Below are 25,106 nucleotides of genomic sequence, written 5' to 3'. Positions count from 1 at the left end.
AGACAGTGCAGCTTAATTTCTCCAGTTACAGACATTAGCTTATTCGTGCACATGAGGATATTTTAATAATTATCCAAATTATTCACAAAATACTGCCCTGGATAACCCATTTCACTTTATAACATAAAGAACTCATTGATGAGAAAATAATTAAATCACTAGAGTGTCTTTCCTAAGCCCTTTCATAGCTGACTGGAAAGAACTCCTAATACTACAGTAGGAGTATAGGAGCAAGTATATTAATTCAGTTCTGACCCGAAGGGATCAGAAAAAGATAACACCAGTTATCAAAGAAGTAAGTTTTCTTACTTTTTGATTACAACACACAGGATAATATATTATATGCCATGAACTAGTAAATAATCATATAAAATTTTAAATATATTACTGAAATAATAAATTCATTAAAAAAATTCTTACCCTTATTAAGAAGGATGCTGTGATTTTTAAAAAAAAATTCTATCATCTGAATTTTGAATTTTTAAAAATGTTCATTCAGAAACCAATAAATTTTTGTCCTCTGTTAATATAAATTTCTAAAGTGGTTGTAACTTAGTCTGCATGACATGAAGGTTAATTTTTTAACTTAGTAATTAATAAGACACTTCAATAATAATAATCACAAATGGTTTTAAACATTCTTAGGAACACATCTGCTTACATGTTCAGTTACTTTAACCATTTCTTCATCGAATACTCTATAAATAATTTGCCCATCAACACTGCTACTTAACAACTTTCTTGCAGAAATACATTTCCAAAAAAGTCTCCAAAAGCCAGTACAATTGATACATCTATGGTCAGTCCTTCAGCCTTCCTCTAACAACCCCCTTTTCTGTCAACCCACACAACTCAGGCAGAGACTCCCATATGAAGCTGTCACCCAAGATCCAAACTGTATACCCAATCAAACAGGAACAAATCTTTCAGCTGGGAGCTAAGTCACATTAATGCCTGAACACCTGCTGCGGTGAAAGCCCATGAATATTTGCTGCAGAAATTGCCAGAGCAGCCCTTTTTCTAAGGTCCTTTTCTTAGAGTTGCTTCTGTTTGGGTTTGGTTTGGTTTCATCCTTTTTAAGCAGGTTTATGGTGCTCTTCCTTAATATTTAACAAATTCTGACAACAGACATGTCAAAATTTCATGTACAGTTAGGCAGTTAAATTAACTCCAAGTAATAAAGAAGTCTTTTAGAGTCCACATGTTCATAATCAGAAAACAAGGCAGCACTATTTGAGGACTGTATTCTAATTGTATTCTAACTGTATTCTAATGTGTTGATTTTTATTGTAAGTTTAAAGTTTGTTGATTTTTATTGTAAGTTTAAAATCATAACTAGCAAATTCAATGAATTCCATATTTTATTTCCCTCCTTAGAAAACATTGTTTTTTTTGTATAAACTCTATTATTCCCAATTAATTACTTAGTTTTTTTTTTAGTGTAACTTCAGGAGTTAAGCTTTCCACACAAACATTTTCATGGAGACATTTAAACCATTTAAGCCACCCATCTGTCCTCCTATTTGCACAGATTTTTAAGCTGCACACGACCCATCTGTCTTTCTAGCTGGTGTAAAAATGATTCATGAAACACGCCACACTTGGCTCAGTAAGATTTTATAATCCAAAACAATATTAGAAAACTTAAGAACTTCCCAGCTGATTTTTCTCTCTTTATCAGATACAGTGTATGACCGACAATCTGAAGAAGGCTGTAATAGCCAAAGTCTATAAACGGCTTACCAGCAGCCGTCTGCAGATTCAGAGAACAATTAAAGCCTTGAAACACCCAAGGCAGAATCCATTATACTAAAATAATAGTAATAATACATAACATGAAAATTTCTTTTAAAATCGCTTCAGGTCTAAAACTGAAATAAATCAGGGGAATGTCTTAGCAGGGCTCTTTGGTTAGTTTGCTGTCTTCTATGCTCATACATCGGAGAAGGCAATGACATCCCACTCCAGTACTCTCTTGCCTGGAAAATCCCATGGATGGAGGAGCCTGGCAGGCTTCAGTCCCTGGGGTTGCTAAGAGTCGGACACAACTGAGAGACTTCACTTTCACTTTTCCCTTTCATGCACTGGAGAAGGAAATGGCAACCCACTCCAGTATTCTTGCCTGGAGAATCCCAGGGATGGCGAAGCCTGGTGGGCTGCCGTCTATGGGGTCGCACAGAGTCGGACACGACTGAAGCGACTTAGCAGCAGCAGCAGCATGCTCATACACAATTGATTCCACAAGCTGGAATCAAGATTGCTGGGAGAAATATCAATAACCTCAGATATGCAGATGACACCACCCTTATGGCAGAAAGTGAAGAAGAACTAAAGAGCCTCTTGATCAAAGTGAAAGAGGAGAGTGAAAAAGTTGGCTTAAAGCTCAACGTTCAGAAAACTAAGATCATGGCATCTGGTCCCATCACTTCATGGGAAGTAGATGGGGAAACAGTGGAAACAGTGTCAGACTTTATTTTGGGGGGCTCCAAAATCATTGCTGATGGTGACTGCAGCCACGAAATTAAAAGACACTACTCCTTGGAAGGAAGGTTATGACCAACCTAGATAGCATATTTAAAAGCAGAGACATTACTTTGCCAACAAAGGTCCATCTAGTCAAAGCTATGGTTTTTCCAGTGGTCATGTATGGATGTGAGAGTTGGACGGTGAAGAAAGCTGAGTGCCAAAGAATTGATGCTTTTGAACTGTGGTGTTGGAGAAGACTCTTGAGAGTCCCTTGGACTGCAAGGAGATCCAACCAGTCTACCCGAAAGGAGATCAGTCCTGGGTGTTCATTGGAAGGACTGATGCTGAAGCTGAAACTCCAGTACTTTGGCCACCTCGTGCGAAGAGTTGACTCATTGGAAAAGACCCTAATGCTGGGAAGGATTGGGGGCAGGAGGAGAAGGGGACGACAGAGGGCGAGATGGTTGGATGGCATCACCGACTCGATGGACATGGGCTTGGGTAAACTCGGGGAGTTGGTGATGGACAAGGAGGCCTGGCGTACTGTGATTCATGGGGTCACAAACAGTTGGACACGACTGAGCGACTGAACTAAACTGTTGCTCATAGACACTTGTGCACTTGGTTTTACTTATGTACGCACCCTGTTCTTCCTCCCTTGTAGATATTAATAAAAAGTTTCAAAAACATCAAAAACACGCCATGATTTGAAAAGAGAGTCTATTGTACTTTTACTTGATTTCTTTTAAAAAATATTTAGGGTTCCAAAGAGGCTACGTAAGTAAATTCAAGAAATAGTAATACTGTGTGAAAACCAGTTGTAACTAAATTTTTTTTAATTCTATTCAGTTAACAAAATATATTACAAAAAACTATGCACCATGATTCCTGCTGCATAAGCATTTTAGTTCAGACTATCTATGATCAAGATTATACTTTCCTAACTTAAATAACCATACCTTAGCTTAAAACTAATGTGAACTACACACTGTAAATAAATTCTAATGACAGACACAGAATTGCACCTCTGTTGATGTATGCTTTTATTTTTTTTAATGACAACAAGCACCGAAGCAGGGTATGGAGTCATTCTATGTGTCAATTAACAGGGAGGTAACCATCCAATTTTTCCTCCTCCACATAACAAAATTCACAAAGAGATTAAATTACAATTCTTTTTCCTCCACTTGTTGACAAATTCATTTAACGTTTGTAATAACAGAGTGTGTATACAACATGTCATGCCACAAACAATATTATAAAGCTAGCAAAACTCAATTATGGATGTTTGACATTTACAGGAGACAGGCTAGACTAGTCATTAAGTTAGTTTAGAAAGTCAAGTATTTTTTATTAAAAATCTCTGAAGCATTTACCATTTGTTAAATATTATGATGAAAAGCCTCCAGGTAACAAATGAGAAGTGATTATTTTCCAAAAGTAAAAAAGTGCTGCAAGTAGTCTCTGCTTTGATGTGGATAAATAAACATTTTATCACCTTACATTTTTCCTTTCTTTCAAAACATTCCTCCTTAACTATACAATACTTATTACTCTGAGTAAGAAGAACATGAACAGGAATTCATCTTAACTTACACGTTACCTGGCCCAAATGTCTGCATGTGCTTTTTTCTCACGGAAGCTAAAGCTCAAGTATGCTAGGTGGGAACAGTGAATACGCTATCTATGTTACTCAGCGATGCTCTGACAATAACAAAGTTAAGAAGTCACTTTTCATCTCGGTTTCTCCTTTGATTAGCTGTACAACCCAAGCAAGTCATTTAGTATAAATTTCAGCTTCTAATTTTTAATCCTGGGAGTTAAATTGTCTGCCCTACTCAATCCACTGGGTTGTGATGGAAATTAAATGGCAGAAAATTGTCAAACACAGAGTTAATAACAAAGAAGACAGAATTCCGAGAGCTGCAAACAACCTTTTTGATTATATGTTCCTACAAAGTATTAAAAAATATAAGAGATGCATCCATACTAGTATAACAAAATTTTATGTATCAATCAAGAAATATGTATTGAAACGCATTACAGGTTTTAAACTGTTCAAGGAAATAAAGTAGTGATATTTTAAAATTCAACATAAAATACCTTTAAAAAGCAAGCCCCCTATCTCTGTGCAATATCATTTCCTTGTACATAGCAACTACTAGATTCAATTGACCCAGAGTCTTTTAATAACCTAAAAATTGAATGGTATTTCATGGTCAAATTTATATTCCAAAATAACAATGCTATGAATGGGGGGATTCTGAGTAGCTACAATAGGGGCAGCAGCATAATTCTGAATCTCCCACATATTATCTAAAAATACAATAAAGAACAAAAACAAATAAAACCTGCAACCTCAGTATAACAGAGAATGTTCAAAGTTTAAATTTGCAGTGAGTAGAAAAACAAACATCAAATCTTTGAAAATGATCTTGCATCCTCCCACTGCAAGCCTTCATGGACACCAAAGACTGTTTGGGGGGAAAAAAGGGAAATAAAAAGAAAAATGCACTGACGAGAAATGAGAGGCATATAAAAGCCAGCAGTATGACTAAGACTCATCTAAAACCACCATCAGAATAAGGAGGTCTACCCTACCTGTGAAAATATTGAGAAAGTGTAATGGTTGACCACAGAACTGACCTCAAGGAAGGGACTGTAAAGTCATGTGAAAGACAAGGGAGGCAGTGTTGAAAGGTGATTCTTCAGAAGGAGAAATGGTTAAGATGAAAGAACTCTGAAAAAGGAAAAAAGAAAAACTCCTACAGAAAAACAAATAAAAATAAAAGGACACATATTTTTGCCACGAAAATAAAAGGCATGAGATTGTACAGAGCAAGCTAAAACGTTGGGTTGCCTCAGTTTCATGGATGCAGGCAAAAGATACAAGACTCTTGGGACAGAGACAAAGGACAGTTTATTTCTCAGTTTATTTATGAGTAGCTAGAATATCATCATTTGTCAGAAAAAAGACTGTAAACAAAGTCAAACAACAACCAACAAACTCACAGAAAATGTGTGTCCCATGTATAACAGAAAAAGGGCTATTCACTGCAATATATCTTTATTTTTTTTTTAATTAGTTTATTTTCTATTTTTTAAGTTTACAATATTGTATTTGTTTTGCCATACATTGACATGAATCCACCATGGGTGTACATATGTTCCCCTTTCAGAAATTACCGGGGAAAAAACAGAACTTCAATTTTAAAAAATGGGCAAAAGAATTCACTAAAAATTACTTTTAAATGGCCTTTAAAGCTATGAAAAGATGGTCAACCTCACTCATAGTAGAAGAAATGTAAATTAAAATTACTTACCAAATTAACAAACACTGTTCTGATAATGATGTGGAGAAATCGACACTCTTATACATAGTTGGTGGGAATGTAAATTGGTATAATTTTTATAGAAAGAAATGTGGCAATATCTAACAAAACTACACACACATTTATATTGTTACCCTACATTCAGACTTCTAGAAGTTTATACTTAAGATATTGCCTCAAAAATAAAGAAATTGCTTCAATAATTTTAAAAAAACTTTATGTAAAGGTTTATTCATGGTAGTAGTGTAAATAAATAATTGAAAAAAACTGAAATATGCCCATACATAGGAAAGTGCTTGAATAACTTATAATGAAGTGCTCTGCAGCAGTTAAAAAGAATAACAAAGAAATCTACAAACCGAAATATTGTGATCTTTCAGGACATAATGTCAGGTGGGAAATCAAAATGAAAAAGCGTATCATAATACTACAGTTTTTGTATAAGAAACAAAGAGAAACGAGGAAGATACGGTTCTCTAAGTATACAGTTCTATACAGTCCTGACTTTTGGAACCATTACTGTCTAACCATTAACAAAATAAAGAAAGAAAGTCAACTAGGGTAAGAGAGGAAAAGCAACTTAAAATGGGATACAATAGAAACAAAAGTGGTGCTAGAGAAGACTCTTCAGAGTCCTTTCGACTACACGGAGATCAAACTAATCAATCCTAGAGGAAATCAACCCTGAATATCTTTGGAGGGACAGATGCTGAAGGTGAAGCTCCAAAACTTCAGCCACCTGATGTGAAGGACCAACTCACTGGAAGTCACCCTGATGCTGGGAAAGATTGAGGGCAGGAGGAGAGGGGGACGACAGAGGATGAGATGGCATCACCGACGCGATGGACATGCGTTTGAGCAAGCTCCAGGAGATGGTGCAGGACAGGGCGGCCTGGCCTGCTGCAGCCCAGAATTGCAAAGAGTCAGAATGACTGAGCCATTGAACAAGAAACAAGAACCAAGCTGTATTTCCCAATTTGTAATGTAAAGAGTGGGGAATAAAAAGATTAATCCAAGTAACTGTGTAAACAATATCTGACCACAGTGGAAGACAAAAGGCAAAAGGAGCTCTAAACAAATCCTGAACTACAGTCAGTAGGTTTCTGTTTTTCAGAGGCATAAGTTAGCAATTCTGAAATCACCTTTTAGGACTGAACAGATAAGCAGACTGTTAATAACAGCAGCCAGGTTTCTCCCTGTCAAAGAAGGAGATTACAAATATGTAAACAGGAAAAGACAGAATGAACTGTTTGGTGTTTGAGCAGAATTAGAAGCATCAGTGTGAATACTCCAGTTTCAATATAGACAGAGCAACAGATACAGAAGTAGGCACGGATGTATGCGTGTATGTGTGTGCACTTGCTTATTTCCCATCTCTGTTGACTGAAAGGACTGCAAACAAAGACATCCTGGTAGCAATGAGCACACTCAGTGTCAAATATTGGTTTTTAAATATCATTTTCCACTAAGTGAAAGCTACAGATCCTTGGAGAAATGAAGCAAACCCTAGAACAGGAAAAGTATAAGATAAGCCAGAAAATAAGTGTTTAATAAATAACAGGAACATGTCAAAATGACAGAGGAACCAGTTTTCAGCTTCCTTCTCGTGTACAGAGAAAAGGATCAAGTTGCTAAAACATTAATATTTGTAGAATACAGCTGAAGTATATATGATAATTCTTTGTATTAATCTTTCAAAATTTCCGTTGTTCTGAAATAATATCAAAATTAAAAATAGAAAGTTGTAAAAACTCATTAAAGCTCAAAAGTATCTAAATGTTCATTATATCTAAAAATTCAGTTATTTAGCCTAGACATAAAAAGTCTCAATGACAGAAAAAAAATTGGTTTGAATATGTATGTTTCAAAGTGGGTATGCTTACACAATAAGAAAAATTAATAAAGACAGCAGCAATTAAAAAAAAAAAGTATCCTTTTGTTGGTAATTTTGCTGTTTAAAATGATCCCCAAGCACTGTGCTGAAGTGCTGCATGGTATTTTTATGCTCAAGAAGCCTGTGATGTGCCTTATGGAGCAAATATGTGTTAGATAGCTCTGTTGAGTCATGAATTACAACACTACTAGCTGTGAGTTTAATGTTAATGAGTCAACAATATACATTAAAGAAGGTGTCTTTAAACAGAAGCACACAAAAAATAAAGTGATATATTGATCAACTGTCAAAAATGCTGTGACTCTGCTTAAAGGGATCCAATTTCTTATGTTATCCTCACCCAGGGCAATGATTCAGTAATCAGCTAATGCTAATTTAGTATTCACATTGATTTCACAGAATATAACTACCACAAATAACAAGAATCAATGGTGTATATATGCCCAGAATTTGACCACTTCTCATCACCTCTGCTGCTACCAGCCAGGTCCAAGAAAGCATGAGCCCTTGCCTGGATTACTCCAGTAGCCTAGAAGTAATAGTACGTCCATCCCTCCCCAACCACTCATATTATTCTCAACAAAGCTACCAGAATTCTTCTCTTAAAACTTAAGTTTATGTCGTTCCTTTGCTCAAACCCTCCAATGACGTTCCACTAGCAAAGTGAAAGTGAAAGTCACTTAGTCGTGTCCAGCTCTTTGCGACCCCATGGACTAAACAGTCCGTGGAATTCTCTAGGCCAGAATACTGGAGTGGGTAGCCTTTCCCTTCTCCAGGGGACCTTCCCAACCCAGGTCTCCCGCATTACAGGTGGATCCTTTACCAGCTGAGCCACCAGGGAAGCCCAAGAATACTAGAGTGGGTAGCCTATCCCTTCTCCAGTGGATCTTCCCGACCAAGGAATCGAACTGGGGTCTCCTGCATTGCAGGCGGATTAGTTACCAGCTGAGCCACCAGGGAAGCCCTAGCAAGATCCCACACACTCTGTGCCTCCCCCTTCACCTGCCGTCATTCTTCCTCTCCATTCTCATCTCATACCTCCACACCCTTCCTTTACCAACCCTCGTTCCAGCCACACAGGCCTCCATGCTCCTCCTCAAATACTCCAGACATGATCCCATTTCAGGGACTTTGCTTCCACTTTTCCCTCTCTCTGGAGTACAGATAACCACATGTTCACCCTTCATTTAAATGTTTTTCTCTGTGACACCTAACTTGATCATCCTCTGCATCCTATCTACCTACCAGGTTCTCTCCATCACATCTTTTATCACCTAACATACTATATGTTCCATTTCTTTATTTTACTAATTAGCTAGCTTCTGCTCTAAAATGTAAGCTCCAAGAGGCAGGGATTTCCACGTGCTCCGTTATCTACAATATCACTTATACAAATAACAGTGCCTGGTATATAACAAGAAAATGCACAAATTGATATAGTTCTTATTTTTTTTAAGTAAACTTAAATAATTTTTTTAATTAAAAGTTAGAGAAAGATTACAATTTTACCTTCTGCATCTGTTTATATCATCTTTCTAGTAATCAAGTCCAAAACTAATATTGTTAAGGAGCTCACCTACAAAATATAGAGGAAAATCAGCAAAAGAATATAACTTCTCTTAATCTTGTTGCATATGAAACTTAGCTTTACTTACTTAATAAAACTAAGCAAAGTAAGGACAAATCAAGTTATTGTACTTTCATATTATTTTCAGGAAGTTATCTGCAGAATATAAGTGAATCATGTAGCATATCCCATCCCACATAATATCTCAGCATCTGATGGAAATATTATAACTGTCATTCCAATTTATACAGCTTTAACCCAATGTAAATTAGATTAATAATTAAGAGTGCCATTATCCCTTATGACTTTGTAAAAGTCCTATCATATTAAGCTCCATACACTGAAAAGCATTCATGCCATAAGTTAGCTGTTAATATATATAAATAAGTATATCCAAAAAAAGAGAAAAACCTCCCACTTTCAGCTCATTTCAATAGATCAATAACCAACAACACAGCCTGAACTCTATTTTGGTCTTTAGTAAATTCTGTATTCAAAACACATTTCTTCCATATGTTGAACTGAGAGGTAATTTGAATTTCAGAGTATTTTCCTAGAGGACCTCCATACATCATTCATACATGATTCTGAATTTTTTGAATCCCCAGTATTTAGAGGTTATCAAATAAGAAAGTCAGCTGCCATTCTTAGTGGACTCAAGGAAATCAACTAAAAGAGCTTATCCTAAGTTTCATTCATTTTTAAGATTTAGATTTATTTAAACACAAATTCAACCATCTGTCTCAAGTCTGGACTCATTTCAAACTGGTTTTCATAATTAAAGTACTCCAAAGAGACAACTCAATGGGTCTGATCACTTTTAATTGGCTATAATATATCACAGAAACATTCATAACGTATGAAGAGGCAATTTAAGAAAATCTACTTTCCCATTACAGAAAATTTTACTTTTGAGTGAGACTTCCAACTAATCCCCCACAGCTCAAGCAGTAGACACGTTCATACTCTGTCTGCTTTGGGTAAATGAGGGCTTGTAGATAATCAGGCATTTTACCAATCCTTTAGTTTTTCTCTCTGTTTCTCATAGAGAAGAAGAGAATTTGAAAAAGAGTTTGTTTCCTCTCTCTTGTTATAAAAGCTGATGAAGAATGTTCCTTGCAAGCTTCTCTAGACTGACTGGTATGGGCATGTATAATGTGGAAGAGTTCATCCTGTCTTTTCTGAATATGATGTGCATAAAGCAGAAGCACTGAGACTTCCACCCGTGTAAGAGAAGCCCCACAAATGTCTTTGTGGGTATTTTGAGGCTTGGTAAATCTAAAACCATTAGTGTAATTCTAGCCATCAGAATACACAGCTGTGAAGCAGTTGCTTTGAATATCTTTTCCGATATTTCAGTATATCTTCGAGCAAACTAAAACTTCAAAGGAAAATCATATTTAAATTCACTTAATTCAATACTATATAGCATTCCTTGTATTTTATAAAATTAGCATGCATTTACTCTTTAAAAGCATTTTTTAACTTTGAAAAAGGTACTAACATGGCATATGAACAAGGATGTGCATTTAAGTATACAGATAAAGATGATGCGTATTTTCTACAATATAAACAAGTAAAGATTATAGTGAAACAAACAAACAAAATATGGCAATCAATAAACTCATACAACCTTCCAAACAAATAAGAAGGAATGATAAAGTCCACTAAGACTAAAATTTAGGTGAATGTGTCAAGTAGATATATGGAAGATTGAAGAAAAGACCCAAATCATAATTATATTCAGGCAAATCTGTAATACCTGAGATGAAAAATAGAGAGCATGAGATTAAAAGCAGGTTAGACACTGCAGAAGATAAGATCAGTAAAACTGTCGACATAACCATACAAACTAACCAAAATGAAGCAGAAACAAAACAGGACAAGGCGGGGAAGTGAACAGACCATCGGAAGGCTGCAGGCAAATGCAGCTGCATAAGGTACATGCACTGGAGTCTCCAAAGGAAACGAGAGAGAAACACAGACAGAAAATATACATGAAGAATAACGTCTGAAAGCTTTCCAGATTTGATGAAAATTATAAACTTCCAGATATAAGAATCTCAAAACCCATAAACACAAGCAGAGAAAAAAATTACATACAGGAATATCAGAATAAAATTCCTCAAAATAAATAATAAATAAAAGGAAATACTAAAAGCTGCCAAAAAAATACAAAACATGTACAGCCATAAAGAGGATGATTAGAACAGATTTCTCCTTCAGAGAACCAAAGGGCAACATCATTAAAGACCTAACAAGAAAAAAAAAAACCTGCCCCAAAAAATTCTATACTCAACAAAATATATTTCAAAAAAAAAGGTGAAATAAAATCTTTTTTAGAGGTACAAAAGCTGAATTTACCACCTGTAGACTGTGTTGTTGTTCAGTTGCTAAGTAGTGTCCGGCTCTTTGCAACCCTATGAACTGCAGCACGCCAGGCTTTCCTGTCCTTCACTATCTCCCAGAGTCTGGCTCAGCTCATGTTCATTGAGTTGGTAATATCATCCAACCACCTCATCCTCTCTTGCCCCCTTCTCCTTTTGTCCTCAATTTTTCCCAACAACAAGGTCTTTTCCAATGAGTTGGCACTTTGCATCAGGTGGCCGAAGTATTGAAGTTTCAGCTTCACTATGAGTCCTTCCAATGAATATTCAGTGTTGATTTCCTTTAACATTGACTGGTTTGATCTCCTTGCAATCCAAGGGACTCTGAAGAGTCTTCTCCAACACCACAGTTCAAAAGCATCAATTCTTCAGCACTCAGCCTTCCTTATGGTGCAACCCTCACATCCATTCATGACTACTGGGAAAGCCATAGCTCTGACTATACGGATCTTTGTTGGCAAAGTGTTGTCTCTGCTTTTTAAAACACTGTCTAGGTTGGTCATAGTTTTTCTTCCAAGAAGAAAGTGTCTTATAATTTCTAGGCTGCAGTCACCATCCACAGTGATTTTGGAGCCCAAGAAAATCAAATCTGCCACTGTTTCTACTTTTTCCCTATCTATTTGGCACAAAGTGATGGGACCAGTTGCCATGATCTTCAGTTTTTGAATACTGAGTTTTAAGTCAGCTTTGTCACTTTCCTCTTTCACCTTCATCAAGAGGCTCTTTAGTTACTTTGCTTTCTGCCAATACAGTGGTATCATCTGCATATCTGAGGTTGTTGACAGTTCTCCCAGCAATCTTGATTCCAACTGTGCTTCATCCAGCCCCGCATTTCACATGCTGTACTCTGTAGAGAAGTTAAATGGGCAAGGTGAAAATATACAGCCTTGACATACTCTTTTCCCAATTTGGAAGCAGTCAACTGTTCTATGTCTGGTTCTAACTGTTGCTTCTTGACCCACATACAGGTTTCTCAAGAGACAGGTAAGATGATCTGGTAATCCCATCTTTCTAAGAATCTTCCAGTTTGTCATGATCCACACTGTCAAAAGCTTTAGTGTAGTCAATCAAGCAGAAGTAGATGTTTTTCTGGAATCCCCTTGCTTTCTCTATGATCCAATGAATGTTTGCAATTTGATCTCAGCTTGTACATCTGGAAGTTCTCGGTTCACACACTGCTGAAGCCTAGCTTGAAGATTTTGAGCATTACCTTGCTAGCGTGTGAAAAGAGTGCAGTTTATGGTAGTTTGAACATTCTTTGGCATTGTATTTCTTTGAAACTGTAATGAAAACTGACATTTTCCAATCCTGTGGCCACTGCTGAGTTTTCCAAATTTGATGACATATTGAGTGCAACACTTTAACAGCATCATCATTTAGGACTTGAAATAGCTCAGCTGGAATTTCATCACCTCCACTAGCTTTGTTGGTAGTAATGATTTCTAAGGCCCACCTGACTTCACATTCCAGGATGTCTGGCTCTAGGTGAGTGACTACACCATTGTGGTTGTCCCAGTCATTAAGACCTTTTTTTGTATAGTTCTCCATAGTGTTGCTACCTCCTCTTAATCTCTCCAGCTTCTGTTAGGTCCTTGCTGTTTCTGTCCTTTTTCGTGTCTGTCTTTGCATGAACTGTTCTCATGGTATCTCCAATTTTCTTGAAGAAATCTCTAGTCTTTCCCATTCTATTGTTTTCCTCTACTGCTTTGCAATGTTCATTTAAGAAGGCCTTCTTATCTCTCCTTGCTGTTTTCTGGAATTCTGCATTCAGTTGGGTATAATCGATTGATTATATTCTTTGCAGTCTAAGACGGAGAAGCTCTATACAGTCAGTGCAACCAAGACCTGGAACTGAGTGTGGCCCAGATCATAGCTCCTTATTGCAAAATTCAGGCTTAAACTGAAGTAAAGAAAACCACTAGCCCATTCAGGCATGACCTGAATCAAATCTCTTATGATTATAGAGTGGAGGTGATGACAGATTTAAGGGTTTAGATCTGGGAGACAGAGTGTCTGGCAAACTATGGACAGAGATTCGTAACACTGCAGAGGAGGCAGTAACCAAAACTACCCTGAAGAAAACAAAATGCAAGAAGGCAAACCGGTTTATCGGAGAAGGCTTTACAAATAGCTGAGAAAAGAAGAGAAGCAAAAGGCAAGGGAGTAAGGGAAAGATTACTCAACTGAATGTAGAGTTTCAGAGAAAGCACGGAGAGAAAAGAAGGCCTTCTTAAATGAACAAGTAAATGATATCAGATGGAATAAAGAATTCTACAAAAGATAACTATATGGATAAATACATAAGATGCTTTATTATAATTTTAAAGATATCTGACTGAACAAAAATATTAACAATATAGTATAAAGTTAAAAACATATGCAAAAGTTAAGTATATCACAACAATAGCACAAATACAGAAACCATACCAGTGTCAGGATTCCTTGTTATACACAAGGTGATATAACGTCACTTGAAGGTATGCCATGGTAAAATAAAGATAAAATAACAAAACAAAAAGTTATAGCTAATAAGACAACAAAGGAGATATGACGACAAAGGTAATCTTAAGAAATTTTTTCAATTAATTCAAAAGACGAAAGAAAAAAGGAAAAGTAGAATAAAGAACAGATGAAACAAAGGGGAAAAAAACTGCAAGATGACAAATTTAAACCTAACACTGTCAAAATCAATCACATTATAGTCTAACTATCCCGATTAAAATGTAGAGATTATCAAGATAGAATAGCAAGACCTAATTATATGATGCTTATAAGCACTGCACTTCAAATATAAAGACTAAGAAATGTTGAAGTGAAAGGATTAAAAAACTACCATGTAAATATTAATCAAAATATCTAATATTAACATCAGAACAGATAACACAGAAAAGAATAATACCAGCGATAATAAAGGTCATTTCATATGAGAGAATGGAGAAGGAAATGGCACCCCACTCCAGTATTCTTGCCTGGAAAATCCTGTGGACGGAGGAGCCTGGTGGGCTGCTATCCATGGGGTCACACAGAGTCGGACATGACTGAAGCAACTTAGCATGCATGCATGCATTGGAGAAGGCAATGGCAACCCACTCCAGTGTTCTTGCCTGGAGAATCCCGTGGACGGAGGAGCCTGGTGGGCTGCTGTCTATGGGGTCACCCAGAGTCGGACATGAATGAAGAGACTTAGCAGCGTATGAGAGAAAGGTCAGAGCATTAAGAGGAAACAACAATCATGACTGCTTTTCACAATCAATAGCAAGAGTTTCAAAATACATTAAGCAAAAAACTGACAAAACTATGAGCAGAAACAAACACAATCACATAGGACATTTCAATTGCCCTCTCTCAGTAACTGATAGAACAAGTAAACAGATCAGTAAGAACACAAAAATTATTAATAATACTATCAACCAACTGGCCCAAGCTAACAGTATAGACCACTGCAACCAACAACAGCAGAAGACATATTCTTACAAGCACACAGGAAGCATTTACCAGATAAACCGACTATGGACCTTATAATACATATTCATAAGGGTAAAAGCAATAAAATCATAAAAAATACTCAGAACAAGTGAAATTAAATTATAAATCATAAACAGAGACTTTTTTAAATGTCAACATTTAAGGAAACTTAATACATTTCTAAATAATCTGTGGATCAAAGGGAAAAAAAAACAAAAGGAAATACTTAAAGTATTTTGAACTAAAGAAAAATGATGGCATAATACATACTCATTTATGGAATGTTGCTAAAACAGTACTTAGGGAAATTCATAGCACTAAATGCCTGTATTAGAAAAGATAGGTCTCAAATCAATGATCTTAGTTTCCACATTTAAAAAATAACTTAGACAAACCGGTGTGAGCAAAGCCTAAAGCAAGCACAACAAGAAAAGAAACAAAAATCAGAGCATAAATCAATTAAAAAGAAAACAGAAAAAACAGAAACAAAATAAAGCCTAAAGCTGACCTTTGAGAAGATTAATGAAACCAATAAACCTCTGGCCAGAATGAGTAGGTAAAAAAGAGAAGACACAGAGTGTCAACAACAGAAATGAGAAAGAAAACATCACCACAGATTCTATAAAAGGGAGAAAAAGGGAGTATTCTGAACAACTTAGTACCAATAAATTTAACAAACGAAATGAACAAGTCCTTGAAAGATACAACCTACTAAAACTCAAAGAAAAAGATAAACAAATAGCTGATATCAACTAAAGAAACTGAATTTAGTTTAAAAATTCTAGCTAAAAAGAAAAAATAAAGCAAGCAGACCCACATGGCTTCACAAGTGAATTCTACCAATATTTAAGAAATATTATCAATTGAACACAAGGATTTCTACAAAATTGAGGAGGGGGGAAATCAGGCAGAGGACAAGTATTAAAATTACACCAAAATGAGACCAGCTATTAAAAGAAACAAAGACAAATATGAAAATTCATAAAAACTTAGCCAATCATATCAAATAACATCAAAAATAACAATATATAATAGCCAAGAGGAGTTTATCTCCTGGATGCGAGGTTGGTATAATATTTGAAAAACATGAAAATCAATCAAAACAACTCACTATATCAAACTAAAAGAAGAAGAAATACATATCTCCACAGACACAGAAAAATCATTTGACAAAATCTAACTTCCATTACTAGTCAAGGCTATGATTTTTCCAGTGGTCATGTACGGATATGAGAGTTGGACGGTGAAGAAAGCTGAGCGCCGCAGAATTGATGCTTTTGAACTGTGGTGTTGGAGAAGACTCTTGAGAGTCCCTTGGACTGCAAGGAGATCCAACCAGTCCATCCTAAAGGAGATCAGTCCTGGGTATTCATTGGAAGGACTGACGCTGAAGCTGAAACACCAATACTTTGGCCACGTCATGCGAAGAGTTGACTCATTGGAAAAGACCCTGATGCTGGGAAGGATTGGGGGCAGGAGGAGAAGGGGACGACAGAGGATGAGATGGTTGGATGGCATCACCGACTCGATGGACATGGGTTTGGGGAGACTCTGGGAGTTGGTGATGGACAGGGAGGCCTGGCGTGCTGTGATTCATGGGGTCGCAAAGAGTCGGACACGAGTGAGTGACTGAACTGAACTGAACTGAACTTCCATTACTAAGTAGGAATGAAAATGAACTTATTCAAGTCAACAGAAAGAAAAATCTTTGAAAAACTATAGTTAACTTCATCCTTATGATGAAAGTCTTCCCCGGTAAGATCAGCAGCAAGGTAAACATGTTTGCTCTTTCTTCTTCTATTCAACACTATACTGGAGATTCTAGCTAGGAAAGTTAGGAAGGAAAAAGAAAAAAAAAAAAAAAAACCTCTCTAGACTGAAAAGGAAAACTCTTTGTTCACAGCTAATATGATCCTGTGGGAGTCCTCCTGAGTGGTTACTGACTCTTTATAAAGATGATACGACCACCTGAAAATATCATTCTGTAGTTAACGGGCTATACTCCAATATAAAAACAGAAGTTCAAAATATTAAAAAAGATTAATATTAAAAAGTATTTTTAAAAGAGATGATGCAACAGCAAGTTTTTACACTTGCAGCCATTATGTCAGAACCTTAGTTTCGATACAAGCTTTATAGACTGGCAAAATTGTTTTATGGCAAAACTAATCAAGTGTTTAACCAACTAAAAGTATTCAGAATAATATGCAATAGGAAAGGAAAACCTGAGTATTTTGCATTCAAGAACTTACTATTCCATGCTATCAAGAAACATCCTAAATAATTAACCTCAGTTCAGTATCACTATCAGTTCAGTCACTCAGTTGTATCCAACTCTTTGCGACCCCATGAACCGCAGCACGCCAGGCCTCCCTGTCCGTCACCAACTCCTGGAGTCCACCCAAACTCATGTCCATCGAGTCGGTGATGCCATCCAACCATCTCATCCTCTGTTGTCTCCTTCTCCTCCCGCCTCCAATCCTTCCCAGCATCAGGGTCTTTTCCAATGAGTCAACTCTTCGCATCAGGTGGCCAAAGGACTGGAGTTTCAGCTTCAGCATCAGTTCTTCCAATGAACACCCAGAACTGACCTCCTTTAGGATGGACTGGTTGGATCTCCTTGCAGTCCAAGGGACTCTCAAGAGTCTTCTCCAACACCACAGTTCAAAAGCATCAATTCTTTGGTGCTCAGCTTCCTTTATAGCCCAACTCTCACACCCATACATGACTACTGGTAAAACCACAGCCTTGACTAGATGGACCTTTGTTGACAAAGTAATGTCTTTGCTTTTTAATATGCTGTCTAGGTTGGTCATAACTTTCCTTCCAAGGAGCAAGTGTCTTTTAATTTCATGGCTGCAATCACCATCTGCAGTGATTTTGGAGCCCCCCAAAATAAAATCAGCCACTGTTTCCACTGTTTCCCCATCTATCTGCCATCAAGTGATGGAACCAGATGCCATGATCTTAGTTTTCTGAATGTTGAGCTTTAAGCCAACTTTTTCACTCTCCTCTTTCACTTTCATGAAGAGGCTTTTTAGTTCTCCTTCACTTTCTGCCATAAGGGTGGTGTCATCTGCATATCTGAGGTTACTGATATTTCTCCCGGCAATCTTGATTCCAGCTTGTGCTTCCTCCAGCCCAGTGTTTCTCATGATGTACTCTGCGTATAAGTTAAATAAGCAGGATGATAATATACAGCCTTGATGTACTCCTTTTCCTATTTGGAACCAGTCTGTTGTTCCATGTCCAGTTCTAACTGTTGCTTCCTGATCTGCATACAGGTTTCTCAAGAGGCAGGTCAGGTGGTCTGGTATTCCCTCAGTTCAGTAAGCTAAAATTAGTTTGGTTGTTCTCAGAATACATGTTATAAATAAAAACCAACAGACTACTGTCCAAATTAGTCCAAGTTAACTTAAGACAAATATATGTTCCCGCAACATAGAAGAGAACAAAATGAGTTTGATATTTAGGGTATATTGCAAAAGAAAAAAAAAATTAACTAAAATGAAAGTGAAAGTCACTCAGTCGTATCCGACTCTTTGCAACTCCGTGGCCAGAAAGAATACTGGAATTCTCTGGGCCAGAATACTGGAGTGGGTAGCCTTTCCCTTCTCCAGGGGGTCTTCTCAACCCAGGGATCACACCCAGGTCTCCTACATTACAGGCAGATTCTTTACCAGCTGAGCTATCAGGGAAGCCCAACAAAAATGATGCTCTATGAATATTACAAATGAATGCTATACTTTACATTAGATAACATAAATCAGTGTTCCTTTGATATAAATTCTAACCGTGAAAACTGAAAGTACTCTGTGTGACTCACAGAGCGGGGTCAGGAGTCTGGAAGGTCAGTCTGCACCCAGGCTGCCTGCTCATCTACTGCTGCTGCTGAACCTCCAGGTGCAGTCACTGAACCCTGGCTTCTAAACCAGTTCTCCACCAAACCCAGAATTTAACCCTCACTCACTACGGGAACTATTGCCAGGTGCTCTCTCCTCCAGAGCTTGTCTTCTCAGGGTGGAGCCTATGTGCTGGACTGAGTTTTCAAATAGCTTTCCCAAGACCTCCCAATTCCTAAAGTAAGGACTCTAAATGCCAGTGCCCCAGCAGCTCCTAGAGCCCATTCCAGAAATGGCCTGGTGGGGCCTCCCCAGCTAAACTATAGCTCTGACATAAAACCTGTAAATGCTGGAAGAATCTGCCCACACGTCATCCTTATAAAGAGTAAATAACCTCACACACACACAAACAATCCCTATTTCCATGATAAATGTAGAAGCAGTTTGAAAACCAGGTTTTCAAAAGTATAGTTTTATACTTTTTCATATAAACATGAGTATAAAGACAGCTGTGATTATAAAAAGGGAAATTTACGTATGTCTGATGCATTTACATAGTTACATAAGAACTTATTTACATAGTTATTTACATAGTTACATAAGAACTCTACACATTATAAATTGATTTAATGAGAGCAATCACATTCTTGAAAACAGGAACACACTATCACTAACATCTTTAGAAAGGAAATATACTAATAAATAAGCTCACATATTCTAACAGGAGACTCAGTCAAATAATACACTTCTTAAGATCAATTAAAGCTATGGTCTTCAGATTTTCTAGTTTCTTATTACTAACACAACAATAAATGGTGTTTTATCTCTACCAAAAGTAATAAGGAACAATTATTACCTGTGAATAATCTTTGATAATATAAATATTAGGTACATGAACTATTTAAAATTCATGATACCTGAATTAGATTTCCATTTTTAAACAAAAATAAACTATCATTAAAAGTAGGTATCAAAGACTTGGGAGTAATAATGTATTTCTTTCCCTAATTAATCATTCTTCAACAGATGCAGACCTCGTGTGAAATACTTCACACAGATGGATTACAGTGTAGATGAGTTACGTCATCGCCTGCTCTGGGTGAATTCAAACATGGATATTCACACTACAGGAAATTTAAGAGTGCTAGCCAAGCATTAGGTAATAAACTTTATAAAACTTACTCTTTCACAGACTGAGTAGTAATGCTCAACATACAAAACTAGTTTTAAATTACTCTTGATGGCTTAGCAAAGGCTAAGTTTTGAAAAAGGAGAAGACTTGAAGTTCCCAAGTTAGAACATCAACTAGGAATGGTAAGTTCCTTGAATGTTTGAATCTCAACAACTTAAAGATAGCAAATAATGCTCAGTAAATATTTCTTGATTATATAAAGCACTCTTTAAAACAAAAAGGGAATAATACTTAGGTATATGAAATCTAATTATGAAATAATCATACAACATTGGAACTTACATCCAAGACTGACTCCAAAGTCTGGCTGATTTTTCCACTATTGCACTTCTTGTTTTCTTCACTTAAATAACTTACATAACTTAACTATAAAAGCATTTTAAAAGATAAATTTGCATTAAAAAGAGATCAGGGTCTCAAAATGTTAGTTAAGGCACAAGAAAAATAAGTAAAAATAAGCAAACTGTGAATATTAATTCATCTTCGCTAAAAAAGCAGCAGAAACCCTGCAAGAAGCAGAAATATGAAAAAAAAATGTGGGAGGGGTGAGACAGGGTGAGAGAGAGACGCCAAAGAAATGCTTTAGGGAATACTGGGAGACGGGAGGGCAAGGGGGAGAAGGGAGGAGAGGAGGGGAGGGTCAGAGAAGGGAGGAGAGAAGGAAAGCAGGAAACAGCAGAAGGAGGGGGAAAAGGGAGGCAGAAAGGCCGGAAAGAGAGAAGGGAGAGCGGGGAACGCTGCTTCAAATCCGTCTCTCTTCTGGTCTACTGGGAATAGCAACAAAAACACCCTATTCTCACTGTGCAAACTATATCCAAACGTAGGAGCTATTTATCTCATTTACCTCAACAACACAACAGAAAAATATACAAGTGGAAGACAAAGAGAGAATACATTAATAAAAGAGAAAGATAAGTTAAATAATAAAACTCGTTTAGATCTGCTTGTTGTTCAGCAGCTCAGCTGTGCCTGACTGCAGCCCACAAGGACTGCAGGCCACCAGGCTCCTCTGTCCATAGAACTATCCAGGCAAGAATGCTGGAGTCGGCTGCCATTTCCTTCTCCAAAAGAGTTGCTAATAATGTTTATATATAACCAGAAAAAAAAAAAAACTTTTATAATTAAAAAAAAATCTAAATATGAAGACTGTTTCAAGACATTTACAACTATAACCAGAAATCTGTTAAAAACATAACATTTCTCTTTCCATTTACTTCCAAAGCGTATTATGACAATTTTAGGACAATAAAATCAAGCTATAAAAGCAAAACTAAGCTATAAAATGACTTGTGTTTTAATGGTACTTAAATACAAGTAAAAAGAGGATCAATAAAGGCTTCTAAACAAATATGACTTTATTTTTCTTATTTAATGTTAATTCAGTAAGTAAATCTGAAGGCCGAGGGAATATTTTAAACATTCTTTGCACCCTATCACAAGTACTATATAATTCTATTTAATATGAACTACTCAAAAATAGTTTCCACCTCAAAAAGAAGACATTATTCAGTTTGATAATTTGTCTATTTAGGCTTATGTTAATATACCTATATGTTAATCAGTCTAAGTGGATTCATTCCACCACTTATAAAGATAACTTTCAAATGATAAAAATAAAAGTCACCACAATAAACATTGTTCCTAATTGTGCCATACCTTTAGCTACAGCTTCTTTGTATTTCTCTTTGGCAGAATTCATTTCTTTTATTAATTGTCTATAGCTGGTTTTTAATTTCTCTAATTCTGTCTTTGTAACCTGTCAAAAAGAAAAAAAAAAGAAATGCAAAAAGATTTTTAAATGCTTAAATTTACATCTGTCGAGAACTTAAATTTCAAAGCATTAACTGATGCATCTCTTACTGCTTAGGAGTCAGAACTGCTCTTTAATATACAATTATAAACAATAAACTAAAATTAGCTTAGAAATTGGTGACAAATTCAAAGGCATATGAAAAAAAGAAAACCATTTCTTAAAAAGAAGAGCAAATCATAAACTCGTGCTGTCATTACCTAAAATTTAAAGGCCAATAATTTACTGCTATGTACAGAAATATTTTCTCTAATAAAAAAGCTAATTTAAAACTCTGATTTTAATTATACAGAATAACTCCGAGTTGTCATAATTCATCAGTTCTAATATGAATTTATTTTTTGCACTGTAACATCTCTGAAAAGACTCATCTAATTAATGTTGACCAGGCAGCATTCATGACAGTGGGTGGTCACTGCATGCACACATTAACTTGGTTATTATTTCTACAGAAAGGCTTGACAATCCAAGTCCTGGACTCTGCAGTCAGCCATAAAAAGCATTCAAGAAAAAATTGAGAATTTTAGACGGTATCTTAAAAACATCTAATAAGACTTTTGAGAAGAGTTAAGAAATCAGCAGCATTAAAAACTTGCTAAAGGGACATAAGCAACTTGGAAGAAAGTCCCAGAGCCTACTTTAAACAAATTCTGCATCACCAAGGTTCTTGACAGCATGGAGGATGGCACTGTATAAGTGAACAAAAATGTCAACAACGATGATAGATATGCACTAAGTCGCTTCAGTTGTGTCCAACTCTTTGCGACTCTATGAATTGTAGCCCACCAGGCGCCTCTGTCCGTGAGATTCTCCAGGCAGGAACATTAGAATGGGTTGCCATGCCCTCTTCCAGGAGATCTTCGCAACCCAGGGATCAAACACACATCTCTTATATCTCCTGCATTGGCAGGAGGGTTCTTTATCCCTGGCGCCACCTGGGAAGCCCCATAATATATAGATATCGTTCAGCATTTAGTCATTAAGTCACCTCCAACTCTTGCGACCCCATGGACTGTAGCCCACCCGGTTTCTCTGTCCATGGAATTTTCCAGGCAAGAATACTGTAGTGGGTCACCATTTCCTTCTCCAGGGGATCTTCCCAACCCAGGGATCGAACCTGTGTCTTCTGCATTGCAGGCGGATTCTTTACAGACTGAGCCACCAGGGAAGCCCATGATACAGATATAGATAGAAATGACTTCAAATCACTTCCTTTTAAAAGAAAATCTCACTGGTCAACATGTTTTAACAGACTTTACCTTTTAGAGCAGTTTTAGTATCACAGCACAACTGAGCACAAAGTACAGAGATTTCCCATTTGTCCCTTATCCCTCCTCACGCACGGCCTCACTGATTATCAACATCCTCCACTCGAGTTTGCATGTTTGTTGCAACTGGTGAGCCTATAAGAACATATCGCTATCACGCAAGCACACAGTTTACATTAAGCCCCACTCGTGGTGTGTGCCTTACGGTTTTGAACAAACGTACGATGACATGTATCCCACCATTCCGCCACCGCGGGGCCACACACGGCCGTCTCACTGCCATAACCCTCCAGTGCTCCACTTGTTCACGGGCCCCCAGGAACCAACGACCTTTGTGCTACCTTCATCGTTTTGACTTTTCAAGAATACCATATAGCTAGAATCATATACGTTTTTCAGATTGGCTTCCTTCACTTAGTGGGCTTCCCTGGGGGCTCAGATGGTAAAGAATTTGCCTACATTGTGGGGGGCCTGGGTTCAGTCCCTGGGTCAGGAAGATCCCCTGGAGAAGGGAATGGCAACCCACTCCAGTATTCCTGCCTGGAGAATCCCATGGACAGAGGAGCCTGGCGGGCTGCAGGCCACGGGGTTGCAGAGAGTCAGACACAACTGATCAATGAACACTTTCACTTTCTTTCACTTGGTAATATACATTTAAGGTTCCTCCATATCTTTCTTGGTACCTCATTTCCTTTGAGCGCTAACTAATATTCCATTCTCCGGATGCACCACTGGTTTATCCATTCATTACTAAAAGACATCTTGGTTGCATCTAAGTTTTGACAATTATGAATAAAGCTGTTATAAACTGCTATGTGTGGGCTTTAGTGTAGACATATGTTCTCAACTCCTTTGGATAAATACCAAGGAGCTCAATTCTTGGACTATTTTTATTGTTGTAAAACACAACCAAACTGTCTTCCAAAGTGGCTGAATTATTTTGCAATCCCACCAGCAATGAATGAGAGTTCCTGTTGCTCCATAACCCCACCAGTATTTGATGTCGTCAGTGTTCTGGATTTGGGGCATTCTAATCTGAAGCAGTGGCATCTCATTGTTCCTTTAGTTTGCATTTCCCTGATGGCATAAAATTTGAGCAAATTTTTATCTGGTTATTTGCCATCTGTATATCTTCTTTGGTGACGTGTTTACTTTTTCATAAAGTTACTTCTTTTCTCAGTAGACTTTATATTAGAGTTCTTTCTGTGTTTTAGATAACAGTCCTTTATCAAATGTCTTTGCAAACTTGTTCTCCTAGTTTACAGTTCATCTTCTCATTCCGTTGATATTGCATTTTCTAGAAGTGGGTTTGGTTTGGTTTGATTTTTGAGGAGAATGTGTGTGTGTGTGTGTGTGTGTGTGTGTGTGTGTGTATAAATATATATTTGGAGCAGGCAAGAAATATGGACACTTCCATCTACATGAGTGCCTATCGCAATTTACTGCTCTGGTCTCAGGGAATTGAACGTTTTTCCATTTTGCAAACCTTTAAACTAATGTATCCCATTCATGTCTGTTGTTGAAACCTGTCTGAAAATTTTGCCAATCTGATTCATTTTATCTTGCATATCAAGCTGCTTTCAGTTCATTGTTTCTTTTAAATTTATGAAGTCATTATATAGTTTATACTTGCCAATAGACTACCCAGAGTGTGCTTGAGACCCTACTGAGTTTCACTTTCAATGCTCTTCAGCTCAGTTCAGTTCAGTTGCTCAGTTGTGTTCGACTCCTTGCGACCCCATGGACTGCAGCACACCAGGCCTCCCTGTCCATCACCAACTCCTGGAGTTTACTCAAACTCATGTCCATTGAGTCAGTGATGCCATACAACCATCTCATCCTCTGTCATCCCCTTCTCCTCCTGCCCTCAATCTTTCCCAGCA

The 25,106-nt window shown here is 37.1% G+C and overlaps 1 protein-coding gene across 29 annotated transcripts in view; it reads right to left on the bottom strand.

Annotated features, from left to right (window-relative positions):
- FER (FER tyrosine kinase) overlaps nt 1-25,106 on the bottom strand; it is a 484,930-nt gene that overhangs the window by 331,803 nt on the left and 128,021 nt on the right. For 26 of the 29 annotated variants that reach the window (XR_014058072.1, XR_014058060.1, XR_014058059.1 and 23 more), the window contains one exon: nt 21,802-21,901. Coding sequence is in view for 11 of the 29 variants with exons in the window: in XM_081505338.1 (XP_081361464.1) it covers nt 21,802-21,901 (100 nt within the window). In the remaining 18 variants the exon portion in view is untranslated. Of the gene's footprint in view, nt 1-9,201; nt 9,269-21,801; nt 21,902-25,106 lie in introns of all 29 variants that reach the window. The other 3 variants (XR_014058074.1, XR_014058075.1, XR_014058076.1) reach the window with 1 other exon arrangement.

This window comes from Giraffa tippelskirchi, chromosome 6 (assembly GCF_054371585.1).
Source record: "Giraffa tippelskirchi isolate mGirTip1 chromosome 6, T2T-mGirTip1v1.2.pri, whole genome shotgun sequence".
Classification (NCBI taxonomy): domain Eukaryota; kingdom Metazoa; phylum Chordata; class Mammalia; order Artiodactyla; family Giraffidae; genus Giraffa; species Giraffa tippelskirchi.
This window is presented reverse-complemented; position numbering and strand designations above follow the sequence as displayed.